Source organism: Gavialis gangeticus, unplaced genomic scaffold (genome assembly GCF_001723915.1).
Source record: "Gavialis gangeticus isolate Ggan-Ray unplaced genomic scaffold, GavGan_comp1, whole genome shotgun sequence".
NCBI lineage: Eukaryota > Metazoa > Chordata > Crocodylia > Gavialidae > Gavialis > Gavialis gangeticus.
The window spans coordinates 3,390,709-3,404,433 of NW_017729032.1; the positions used below are offsets into that span (position 1 = coordinate 3,390,709).

At 47.8% G+C, this 13,725-nt stretch overlaps 1 protein-coding gene across 1 annotated transcript in view; it reads right to left on the reverse strand.

Annotated features, from left to right (window-relative positions):
- Positions 1–213: 213 nt before the first annotated feature.
- Positions 214–13,725, reverse strand: part of GUCY2F (guanylate cyclase 2F, retinal) — a 78,359-nt gene continuing 64,847 nt past the window's right edge. The window contains exon 18 of the mRNA XM_019525671.1: positions 214–315. Within this exon, the coding sequence (XP_019381216.1) occupies positions 231–315 (85 nt within the window). The 3' untranslated portion in view covers positions 214–230. The remainder of the gene's footprint in view (positions 316–13,725) is intronic.

Sequence of the window (13,725 nt, forward strand, 5' to 3'; positions counted from 1 at the left end):
CAAGGTTTGCCTACCTCCTCGGTTTCATTTCCTTGTGTTATTTCATGGGCTACTTCCACTAGACTGCTGTACGCTGGAAAAAAGTGGCAAGTGGAGGGAAGCACCGTCCTCTGGCACAGCTGACTGCAGTGCCGTGACCCATGCCTGGCTAGTTCTTTTCTGCATCCAAGTTCAGTTTCCTCCTCCATAGCCCTCACTTTCTTTTCCTTTTTGTTTTGCTTCCATTCTCGTTAAAGTTTGCGTTTGATGGTGTTTTTCTTTGCGTCCCTCACTGCCATCTTGATTTCTTTGGTCAGGGTCTCTTGCCAGTTTTGCCTGTAAAATAGAGAAAGCGGGGTGAATCCGAGCGGTCCTCATCAGGAAATGGTGCCCTGGTTCGTGACAGTTGATCTAACCAACTTCAGCAGCAACGGGAGCCGTCAGAAACAAAGCCATGAGCAAACACCAGAAAAGCGGGGAGGCTGGTACATCATTCACAGGAACTATTGTACTGAACAGCATCGCACAGAGCGTTCGATACCCAAGGATTCACTGAACTTCACAGACGTGAATTAGTTTTTGTAACCCAGATGTTGTCACAGTGGGCTCCTATTGCTCACGTTGAAACAATTCCCTCGTGTGTCCTAAGCCCATTACTGCTACTAGCTAAATGTGTCACTAGGCCAATACTGCTACCAGCTAGCTGAGATTCTCCCTTTGCTTAGCTACTAGAGGCCCATCCTTTTGGGGCAGGAGGATCCAATTTCATATATGCCTACCACCAGTAAGGGGCCACAGAGCCGAGCCTGGTGCCAGCCTCGTTGTCAATGGGTAGTCACAGATTTATTATGATAGTGTTATTTCCATAATAGTGGAAATAATAATGCCATAATATTATTATAGTGTTATTTCCATAATAACACTATAACAATAGTGGGGGGTTGAGGATAAAAAATAAGTGACTGGTTGAGGGCCAGGGTGCGAGCTTGGAAGAGAATGGGGAATTTTAGACTTCCTGTCTTATACTCGAACCACTGCATGTGCTGTCTGGCGTGAGGCACAATTGCATAGCACAGGAAACGGTGGTTCAAGCAGACTGAGCATGGCACACTTAGAGAAGGCTGCTAAGTGCTTTGCAATAACACGCAGCCCAGCACATCCGCAGGGTCCCTTCTCTCTCTGAAAAGGGGGAGAGGTGGGAGCACCGTGTCAGCCCAGGACAAGTGACTGAACAGGGGCTGAAGGCAAATCCCCAGGGAGCAGCTTACTGAAGCCAGAGCAATTCCAAATGCATAAACCCCCATAATTTAAGATTTAGGAGCCAGCGTGGGGATTTCTCTGAAAACTCATTCACCGAGCGTCGTAACAGGCAGCTAAAGCCACTCGTCGCCGGCACTCGCAAATCAGCTGCTGACTGACTTACAAACCTCAGCGACCGCAACAGAAACTAGGCCAAAGGGAATTATGATTTCTGGGGTTTTTTGGTGGTGTGATGAGTGTGGCTGGGTGGTGGATTTAAAAAAAAAAAGGTATAAAAAGATAGCATCCCCTTCTTGATGTGTGGCTGGGAGAAGTGGCATACTTAGAGGGTAAGAAAATACAGTAGGATAAGAGAGGAGAAAGGCAAATGGGGAGGGAGAGGGAAAAGATGGTGATGAAAGGGAAAGTGAATATAAGTATTTGGGTTCTGAAGTTTCTGGATTAATTCCCACAGCCAGAATCTTTTGATTGTCTCCCCACCAATTCCAAAGGGGTGATATTCCCCCCTATGCAGTGCCCAGTCCCTGTACTGGCCTTCTACCCATGGGTGACTTTCACCTCTGGAAATGGAGAGAAAACCCTCAATTGAATTTGCCTCCAAACACTAAAGTGAGCCCTGATAATAGACTGGACCAGAATCCCAGAGCTGAACACTGGCAGCATTTGGACTGACACCCTTGCTTTTCTAGCTTCAGTTCATCCTGACATGAAGCCACCTCTGCTCAGATCTGGGGTATTCTGGGCAAAAGGGAGACTTCGTAATCCCCAGTCACCCGCCTGAAATTGCACTGCAATCAGTGGCGCTAGAAAATCCTCATTCTCTGTCTGGCTGCATTATGCCGTGTCTTGCACTGCAATGTTGCAGCATTGCACAGCACTGTTGCAGAGCAGGCACAGCTGCATTTCACTCTCGGAAGACAACCAGGTGGCTGTATCAAGAGCTCATAGAGCACATTACCCTTAACTCAGAAGATTAAATTAATCAGAGTGGACCACTATATACAGACCAGTGGGGTAACATTTAGGAGGAACTGCTCTAGAATTAGGGGCTCCTATCCTTAGCCCCTCAATGAAAACCTAACATACGACAAAGCCCTCCTTTCTCAGAACTCTAGGATGAGTCCTAGCCTGACCGTTTATACATGCAAAGAAGCCAGTTGATCTGCACTGTGTAAAGCACATTTACATCCAGAGGTTTTTAGAACAGCAAAAGCAGGAGGATGGTATGCACAATGCTAAGATTGATGTTCTGGTTTCTCCTAGGTCCCTCAGGAGGAGGCTGTAGTACAGACACAGCATCTTTGAGTCATACACACCTTTGATTTCTCAAACTTTATTTCGGAGGAAATCCCAGCCGCAGTGAAGCCAGCAGCATGCTCCCATTGACCCAAATGGGGTCTGGATTTTGTGCCTGAAGTGTAATGGCCCAGTTCAGGGGTCAGCAACCTACAGCTTGCAGAAGAGGTTATATAGAGCCCACGTAGGTTTGATGTGGCACATGGAGGCGGGGGCATCTTCTCTACTCTGCGCTGTGCATTCCTGCTGATCCCCTTCTGCAGCCCAGAAGCTGCCTGCTGCCACTCCAGCCCTCCTTGCTGTGTGCCAAGGACTGCTTTCTTGCCATGCTACATCAGCCTCTACTTACCTTCACCACAAAATTTGCCAGTCCCCATCGCTGTTGACCACTGGAGTTGGTAGCACTCAGTGATCAGGGAGTGGGCAGTGAATGGGGGGCATGCGAGCAAAAGAACAAGCCTCAGCAAAGAGCAGGGAGGGCTGGGGCACTTTGGAGGGGATCAGTGGCCTGCGACAGTGGCTGAATTGCAAGCAGCAACTCACCAGTCATCAAAGGTTGCTGACCCTTGGCCTAGACTCAGGCCTGCAAGGACTAGGGGTTTATGACTTAGCTCTGTGGCTGGATCCAAGTGCATCCACCCCTCTGGGTTATGGATGGCAGAGGAATTGGGCTCACAGAACAGTCCCTAGTAGATGATGGCCATGATTGTGCAGGAAACAAAATCTCCTCAAGAGCCTTCCTTCAGGGAGATGCCATCAGGCACGAGGAATCAGAAAGTTGATTCACTGCTTCACCCGAGCTTGGGACAGAAGCCTTTGCCATTGCCTGCTGTGCAATCAAGGAGTTGTTTCCCCTCTTTAATCCTTCCTCCATTGCCTGAAAACTTTCACCAATGCAGTAGGCCAGGTCTGATTGGGTTTACAGCAACTTGCTAATCTCTGTGTGGATCGGCGTGTGCGCCCCATCACATGCCAGTCCCTTTAAGATTGAGCCTGGGGAACCAGAGTCAACAGCCAGCTTCCCTCAACCCAGGAAAAGAGATCAGCCTTCTAGTTTCTTTTCACAGTCCTTTGCTGTACTGCAGGGGGGTTGGGTTGACAGGACAAATGTCACCAGATGTGCTATGGATCTGTGGGTTTTCCATTTCATTCAAGCCATCTTGAAGGAGCACAATCCATGACCACTTTGAACGGGCTTCAGTCCATTTCTTTCTGTAAAAATACTGTTCCCATCTGCTTGCAGAGTGTCAGTCTGTAGAACCAATTCCTTAGAAAAGGCTAGGCCATATAGGAAAACACTTGTTGCACAGGTGGTCCTTTAGCATCTGCAAGACCTTCTCACATGCCTCTAAGGCTTTTAGGAAGGGCTGCCATCCTTGATCCAGTCTGGCATGTCTTTCTGTCATCTATTTCTCAACTTTCTGATTTTTGCACTTAGTTGGCTTTGTGGTTAGTCCAAATTCCTGCAGAGATTGGAGGATGGCCTCAACCTGCTCTAGATGTGACCACATCTAGATGAACAGTGGTTTGTGTGTGGTGGGGTCCAAGAGCCACTGGAAGGTTGTAGGTTGTCCAGCAGGCAAAAAGACAGTGTGGCAATATACTGAGCTTCATCTAGATGGGCCAGCAGCTCATTGGCCTAGGTCATAGGGCTTCCCTTGAATTTAGAAAAAGCATTTGCCTTTCTAAAGCCTGTAAAAGGACTCACATGGTACCGCCTTGGTCCAGTGAACTTTAATATTTTGTTTACAGAGTCTGAGTGAATGGCTTAACAAACCTGTCCATCTGAGGATGAGACACTGATGTCTAAATCCATGAATCTTTTGAGAAAGTCTCTTTTCACCCACCTTAATCAGAGCATCAGGTTACTCCCTTGGTAGACCAGTATCTCCCAGGATATTGTTCCCTGGCAAAGAGTTTTGGCAATTCCTTAATGATGATCTTTGCATCGAAGCACAAAGGTTCATCTCCAGGTCTCTGACAACATGATCAAGTAATACAAATATGCACTGGTACTCTCCTACCCTCTCTTCTAAAGGTGCAGCTGTATCTTTTTCTGTTCTTTCACAAGAGCTTCCCACCCAGGTTGAGGGGACAAATCCATCCTTTTTGACTCAAGGAGGTGGCAATTCAGGCATTAAGGCAGAGAAGATGGGACTTTCTGTAGAGAAAACCACGACTTCTTGGTGGACTGTGAGCCAGTAGAGTCAGCTGGAAAGTTGGGCAGGGGCTTCTCATGGCTGAGGTGACCCAGAGTTTTGACTGCACAAGCCATTTCTGGCAAGGCTGTGCAACAAGAAATTTTCTCCAGGCTACTTCTGTGTGCTCTTTTCCCTGACAATACAGTCATTCACATCAAGGAAATTCATTGGCCTGCCATGGCCAACTGTGTTGGCATTCATCACATCCAGTTGGTCTCATGCCTGCTCTAGTGTTTCATTCTCCCTCTGCTGTTCCCTGATGGGACAGGACCACTCAGTTATAACATCCGTGTTCTCCAGGGGAGGTGGCACTAGCTCCTGAGTGGGCCTGGGGAATTCCTGTTGCCAAAAAATCAACTCACCCCCACCTCCTTCTCATCAGGGTAAGTGGGAAGACAGATCTAGACACATAAAGTCTAGCTCTTTGAGGCCAAGAGCATCCTTTGTTGATGTCTCCAGACTTGTGTGGCACCCCTACATCTACCCAGCACGTCTGAAAAGCAATCTCAGTTGTAGCCCTTGGTAAACCCCAATTCCTGAGGCCATGGTTGTCCACCCCAAGCAGCTACAGGCAGATATGGAGAGGGTCCCATGGAGGCACCACATATAAAATGACTCATTGGGAAATCTTTGGTACTGAGCTGGAGAAAATGAGTGAGGCTGGGCCAGGAGGGATCTTGCAAGCACAACACAAGCAGCTTATGTTTGATGCAACTCAACAAGTGCAAAGATTCATAGAAAGAGGTCAGATAGTCAAGGGGAGAGCTACGAATGATATTCACCTGACGATTTGGACAAGATTAGATCGATCAAATCTGGAGAAAAAAAAGTGGGGGGCTCACTTTTAGTGAGTAGAAGAGTTAAACCAGGATACTAGGTGGAGTGAACAAATGAAGTGATGAACATATAGTCCAAGCATTGGATAGACACCGCAGGGGAAGCCAAAGTCACCGAGGGTGCATGGGAGATTGTGAGGAGGTGAGGGTAGAGATGGCTGAGGGGAAGGCTCACAGGGAAGAGTTTGGTGGGCATTGGGTAGTGAGGTGGAAGGTACCTCAGTGAACAGGCTGGATAGAAGCCACAATGGTAGGCTTGCATGTCTGAAAAGTGTGGGGACAAAGCAATGCAAGAGGCAGCTGCCAACCAGCCCTGACAATGTTGTCATCTCTCCTTGCCACCAGCACTGGCCTTCACTGTTGCTCCACCTCTTCCTCAGGAACAAATTCCCTGACCAAAAAAATCCATCCCTCGTCATCATGCCTACAGCACACTGAGTCGCACTGCGCCCCTGCTATGTGTGCTATCTACCGTACATCCTGACCTGATCCCTCTATTACCACAGTATCTGAATACCTCTGGTTGATCTTCATGGTGCCCTGTCAGATGGAGAAGTGCCGTTTCCCCATTTAAAAACTGAGTAAAGAGGCACAAAGAGCCTAAGTGAGTCTGGAGTTGGGACTGTGCTCTGGGCTATTTCTCTACCCATACCCATTGGACCATCCTTCCATATAGCTCATTCATATTCCTCTTGCCATGTCCTCCCACATAGTTATTTGTACCACCTACATGTTCTTTCACCAGAATATAAACTTTCTGCGGGGGGACAGGCAGTGTCGGAAATGACTGAGGAGGAGCAAGACCTGCATGTACTAGATGATTGCAGGATGGCTACAAGCCACCGAAGTGATGCAGCTGGGAGAAAGGCAAATGCAATCCCAGAATGTATCAGTCAAGATATTTCCACAGAGACAAGAAAGTGTTAATGCCATTGGACAAGGGGTAGATAGGGCCTCATCCGGTGTATTGTGCATGTGTCTCATCACTCCTGTTCAAGAGGAATGAACTCAAAATGGACTGGGGTGATTAGGAGGCTCTGTAAAATGGAGAGCCAGTCTTGTAAGAGGACACAGTTCAACTAAACATACAAAGTGCTTTCAAAGAGAAAACAGAAAGATGATCTGACTGCTATCTTTAGGTGTTAGGGAGGTAAATGCCAGAGAGGAGGAAAAGTTGTTTAAGGTAAAGAATAATATTGGCACTTGCACAAATGGGTACACACCAGCTATGAGTAACTTCAGGCTGGAAAGTAGATGATGGTTTGTAGCCAGCAGAGCAATGAGGCTCTGAAGCTGCTTCGCATGGGAACAGAAGCTGAATTGGTTGCAAGACGAATCTCAATCAGTTTATTTCAGTGATTTTCTAAAATAGTTTCTAGTCAATCGAAATGTGTGTAGTTGCATGGTTCTTGAGAGGAGACAGCTATTAAATAAAATAACAGCTACAGGAAAACAGATTCCCACACAGCTTGAGCCCCAGCTTTGTCTCAGTATTTACCAGGGCCCCTTCCAGTCACAGCACATAGAGGTTGGTGGCTGGATAACATATCAAAGACAGATATAGTATTATTTCCACTGTTTGTAAACTTGTCCAGTGCTCTTTACCCTCTCTCTAGCTATGGGAGTTGCTCACCAACCCCATCTGTTTCTGTACAAACGGGGTTGCTTTTCTCAGCTACATTTGATCAAATTTCAGGGCATTCTAACAGAACTAGACACATTTCAACAACAAAAAACTGTAGGACCAAAGCTAACGAGTATAACGCAGAAGCAGACACTAAGGAGCACAACTATACAGCAATGGCACATAGATACTACCTCAGGTTTATGCCCTGTTACCAAAGAGTTTTGCAGCCGCCTTCTTTTTAAACACTGCAATTTCTTCAGGGGGTACCCCATGAGCACTACACCTGTAGTAAACATATAGGCCATTAGAAAAGGAACCGTTTCATTGTCATCATCTGCAATAAAGAACAGACTGTAATCTCCATGGATACAGAGTGAAATGTAAAATCCCCTAGGAGCAAAGCAAGAAAACGCTGGCTGCGATTTGGATCTCACTTACCCTCAATTTATACCATTCGAGCACCACTTACTGTAATGCCGCCACTTGTGACTTACCCAAAAATAATGCGATTAGAACCTGCCCAATTATTTTTTCCCTCTACGTCATCAACGTAAAGGACAAAGATAAATTGCTCAAAAGCTCTGTCCTTTGCAGATGCCCCTCCAGGGATTTCACTTCCCTCTCGGGCTTCTTCCACATTTCTGCCTACGGCCAAGGTTTTCAGAAGTTCTTGGTGCTCACAACTGCGGTTGCGTTTTCAAAGGAGCTCAGTTCCTGTTTCAGGCTACCAGAAACAGCCCATTTCAGCCCTCCGGGTGAAGGCTGAGCCCTTACAAACTAGGCTTTCTTTCTGTTCTGCCATCCCAGTCCCAGTCCCAGTCCAAGACCAGTCTTCCACAGCTGTGGTACCCAACCTTTTGGCCCCATGGGCCAGGTAAGTCATGCAGGGTGGATCCATGGGCCAGATCCCATAGGAGGTCAGTCTGTGGGGCCCAGTCCTACACCAGCCTGATCCTGTGTGCCTGGATCTGGCCGTGTGCTGACATGATCTGGTGTGCAAGGCCATGTTATCCAGCACACATGACTCCCCATGGGTCCAGACATTTGGCAGCAAGAAAGCGGCAATTAACACAATCACCGCTCCCCACAGCCAAATTTCCAGACTCTTGGAGAGCCCTGCGAGCCAGATGACACAGCTTCATGGACCAGAGGTTGTGCACCCCGGTCTGCATCACCCACAGGCCACAACAACTCATTCTTTTACAAACACTTTCTAAGCTGTACAGCCAGGTTGCTCCCCATCCCATGCACAGAACGGGGAGCAAAAAGGGCATAAAATATACCTTGGTCTCTTGGGCTAATATGGGGAACCATGGCTTTCTGTGAGCAGAGGAAAGGAGGGTCCTCAGAGGCATTATGTACCTGCACTGCACAGCTGGGTGGGGAGAGGTAGACAGGGCCCAGTGGCACAGCTGGTGAGGGTATACAGTGGCAGATGTAGACCTGTCCCAATTTACTCCTACTCCAGATCAGTGCACAGACCTCATGTGCAGCTGATTCTCCCCCACCTTGTTTCATCTGCGATGGTGGGATAGGCTCTGACCTACCCACCCGTGTGGCTTCCCCTCTCTTTTCTCGAGCTAGAGAGGGGACTCCAAGGCATTGCTGACCCCTCCCCAATGTAACCATAAGAAGAGGCACTTTGGCTGCCTATTTCTTTTGGCAGAGCAGGGAGCACACCAATCAGCTCCCCGTTAGGGGCAGATGGCTGAAAGAAGAGCTAGCAAAGAGCTGATCAGTGCACTCAGAAGTCGGATACAACATGACTGCACTGTGACCTCCTTTGGCTATTCATATGGGATGTCAACACAAGTACTACCCTATGGTGGTGGTGTTTAGTGCACCACAATGCATGTGTAGATGCTGCTGGGGCTGGCCCAGGGCATGAGGGTGCTTCAGTGCGGGGGCTGCCTGCCAGCTAGCCCCACGCTGACGCACCCTCGTGCCCCGGCCAGCCCCAGGGTTGGAGCACTCCCAGTCTGGCAGGCTGAGCCCGGGGCCCCCTGCCAGCTGGGGCTGTTCTAACCGGGCTTAATGTGCTGTGGCCCTGGGCACACGTGCAAACACAGCACCCAGAAGTAAGAAACTCCTGTGAGAACTGCACTGGAGTTTATTGCATCGCACTAACAGCATGTATAAATGCACCCAGGACCCTGGCTGTCCGCACCCTGAAGCCAGAATGATTTCAGTCTGGTCCCACAATCATTTGGGTCCATTACCAACCTCTTCTATCCTTCTTTCAATCTTGTTGTCCATTATAGGCTTCCCTAGTCTCCAGTACTGCATACAGGAGTCAAAACACAGAGTCCAGGACAGTGCATTAGGCCTCAATTACATGGCACTGTTGCATCAAGCTCACTTGGCCACCCCAAGCCTTATGGTCCAGAGCAGTCAGGACTGTCTCCTTTGCTGCCTGTCTTGGTGTTTGTTTTATACTGCCTCAGATTTCAATGTGCTCCAGTGTTTCGTATTGTCGATGTATGCAGCATGGTAGACCTTATCAGTGGGGCTGGAGGCGGTGTGTTAGCAGCAGAGTGTCAGGTGGTCAAGTACAGGGCAGCTAAGTTCTCAGAAGTAGCATACAAATGAACTAATTTTTGTGCCTCTCAAGCAAGCGCAAGCATCCAGAACCTCATCTCACGCAAAAGGCCATGCTTCGGACTGAGCATAACACCTGCTTTGGGCATTGATTAGGTGTTGGCATACGGAGGAGAGCATCAGCCCCTGAATCACTGATACACCCCTTGAAGGTTTTCCATCCAACATGTTGTTTCCCTCAGACGCTGCTTAGTTTTTGAGACCCTGGCTGGGTTTCGGCAGTGATTTGCTAACTCTACTCATTCCAGTGGCTCTTCTTTTGGAAAGAACAGTTACCAAAAGCATCTTCTTTAAGCACGTCAATAGTGGCATCGAGCCTTGGAGGTGCCAGTCACAGAGCCCTACACAGTAGGAAATGACTCATCTTATGGTCATGGTTGATTTTTCCTTTTCCTGAAGCAACTGCTTTTTGGGAGCAAAATTGCTCTCTCCAAACCCCACCATGACATCATGTTTTGTCACCTGTATTTTCTTCACTGTGCCATTGCGTGAGGGATTCAAAAATGCGCTTTTTATATCGGACCCCCACTGTCATTTAAAAACCTGTCTGGCATAGGGCTTCTAGGGGTGCTCGGAGACGAACAATGCACCGATTTCCTCACCGAACTTTTCTTCCACGTTACATAAAGGCGATTAGCGAAATGTTAGGATGCCATTGCCTTATTTCAGGCTTCTTCGGATGACAAAAGGCTTTCAGTGCTGCAAGGACTTTCTTTCCCACTCACAAGCATAGCAACTGAATGTCATGCTTTAGGAAAGAGCCAGAATGACGGTCCTTGCCTTGCCACTGGACAGGTACAGTGCAGCAGAAACGTACCTTGCCTCGTAGCATCACTAGGGGTGGGCGACTGGGCACAAGTGCCAGGTGTCAACATAAAGGGGGTGCTGACCTACTGTGCTACTGAAGTCATGGCTGTCCCTTGCCACTGGTGACTAGAATTGGTAACATTTAGGGTCAAGCCTGCCCTTGACAATGGGGCAGTTGGTGGCTTGTGTCCCTTGTCAACCTCACACTGGTTGGGAGATGCTGTGGCTCCTGGGAGAAGGGATTGGCACAGACAGTAGTTGCTGCTGCCTTGGTCGGTGGGGTGTAAGGGCTGACCCTCTGTGGGGGCTACAGTCGGAGGTTCATAGAGGGTCTATGCACCCAGTGGCTGCTGTGTTAACCCTCTGGCTGCTGGCCACATAGATACTTCTCCTTGTAGCAGCTGTCCAGGGTACAAACCATACCAGATAGGCCTCTGCCTCATCCTTTTTTATGTTGCCAGCGTGCATCCATACAGACATGAAGAAACTGCTTCTCCAGTAGGTAGTCACAGTGACAGTGTAGTTCAGTGGAGAGGGTACCAATGCTGGGCTCTGGAGACCTGGGTTCCAGTCTTCAACTTGCCGTTTGAATTAGAGGCAAACAGGGCTTGAAGGGACCTGAGCAGGTCATCTAGTTCAGCCCCCTACTCAAGGCAGGACTAAGCCATCCCAGTCAAGTGTCTGCCCCACCTGCTTCTGAAACTTTCCAGGGATGGAAATGCCACAGCTTCTCCGGGCAGCCTGTTCTAATGTTTGACCACCTTCAAAGTCGAAAAGTTCATTGTAATCTCCAACCAAAATTTCCTCTGCTGCAGCTTGAAGCCATTGCTTCTAGCCCTGTCCCCTACAGCCACAGACAAAACCCCATCTCCATCCTCTCTACAATCACCCTTTAGGTATCTGACGATTGACCTGCTCTGATACCTTGGGCAACCTACTTTGCTTCCCTGTAATTTTGTTTCTTCCTCTCTCAAAATGGTCCCTTCCTGTAGCATCTATGGGTGAAAATGTCTTTACAGGAGCAAGTTGTTGGGTTGTTGGCATTTTGTTCTCTATATCTGGTCAGTTCTTGGTCTCTCAGCTAATTCTGTCTTATTTTTCTTGACCAAATGGGATCTGGACTAAGGCTGAGCCTTGGGATTTGCCCATTATTTATTTTAGTCCCATCATTATAGCATCAGGCTCTCTCACACATTAAATAAAATATTAACGTTGAATGGCCCACAGAAGAAAACTGTATTGACTTCAAACTAGCCATCAGCTCAGTGGGGTGGGGATGAGAAAGACAGGAAAGGCACAGATGAGGACTTGGGTCACACCCATTTCACCAAGGCATGGTCAAAAACGTTTGGTGCCCAGCAACTCTTCTGGTTGGCAAACTTTGATGCTGAGGGGTGGCAAAAGGGAGTGTGTTCAAATGACTCTCCACCCGGAGTGGTGTTCCTCAGACATGCACACCTAGGTAATGTCAAAAAAGCACCTTTGCTGGTCTCCATTGTTATGATTTCCCATAGGGAAAGAAGCAATCTCTAGGGCAGGCAGTCCCGAATCATACAGTGTCACTAGTTAAACTAACATCTGCAGTTACAGCTGGTAACACCAAGGAAGACCATGCAATGAGCACCGAGGTCATGTACCCATTTCACTCCCTCTTGTAGCTGGCTGGACTGCATTCTTCACAGACTAGCCTCTACTGGTTATCCAAAGTACAGCATTTTTCATGTATTCAACCACAAGGTGATAGTTGGTGGGTGACTGTGATGATGGAGGCTCACAGTATCAAGGAAGAGTCCCAGCACTGTTGTAGCAACACAGGGAAAATAAGTTGTTGGTGTCATTATCACAATCCAAACAGCTTATAGGAACCCCCAAATGCCCTAAGACCATAAACCAGTTTGGTGAAGGGAAGAAATACTCCACCATGGTGTGCAGTAGCCATAACCAGCATCTTCTCCATCTTATCTAGGTGAAATCTTATCTCTAGTGATAGATGGCCTGGGGACAGAGCTAAGACCTCTGCCTCATTTCACATAAAAATCCAGTTAGAAGATGAAGGAGCCTGCTATCTACACCCTAAGAAATCTAGTCAAACTTCTTGCAAGTTTTGAGAGGCAGGGAACTCTAAAAAACTTCGTTTCATAGTTGTTAGGGGCTGCAAGATCATCTGGTAGAGAACAATTTTACATTATTAGGTGGATCAAAAGGGAGACCTCATGGCTCTTTTCCATTGCTTATTTGAACTATTCTAGTAAGTTCACACAAAGAAGGAGGATCTCAATAACAAAACTGAACTGCAGACCACAGCCTGAACTTCCCCACCACAGGCAGCCAAGGGAAGGTTGTTGACATTTAGCAAATTGCTGACAGTGATATACATTCATCTCATCCAAGAGTCCAGTGCTTTCCAATGGCATAGCTCACAGCCTCAGTTCTGTACTTATATTAGTCTCATTTTACATATCATTTTACTTGAGTAGACAGTGACATTTCACAGATTCAGGGGGCCTGAGCCTCGCACGCTGACTACTTGGGGTAGGTGCTTACTATTGCAAGCAATTCTATTTTGTAAGGGACCTCTTCAGGGGACTAAGACCTGCACCTACACCTGGTATAAAGAGTTTATAGAACTGGGAGCATGGAAGTCAGCAGATCTACCAAGTCATTGCACCCATCTCCCTTCTGGAGCAGAAGCTTTTGGATCAGGGTTTTGCTTCTGGCAGCAGAAAGCTGGCTCTAGGACAAAGGGAGCACAGAAGTGACTTACAGCTCCCATGCTTCTTATGTGCTGCAAGTCCAGCACAAGGTCCATGTGTCTTATGTGCTGCACAAGGTCCATGTGTCCTTATGTCCAGCACAAGGTCCATGTGTCTTATGTGCTGCAAGTCCAGCACAAGGTCCAGGCTTACATTTGCTAGAGTTTTCCAGTTTGGTGTCTTTTCTTGTTTGGATCAGAAGGATTCTCATTCAGTGCCAACAGGTTGACTCCTGCCTCTGGCCATCCTACGTCAGCCTCCAACACCTGCTCATTAGGTTTCCAAACCATCTTCCTATTTTTTCTCCCACAACAAGGAGAAGTTCTCCATTAACATCCATGGAGCTACCTCCTTACTTAAAAACCTTT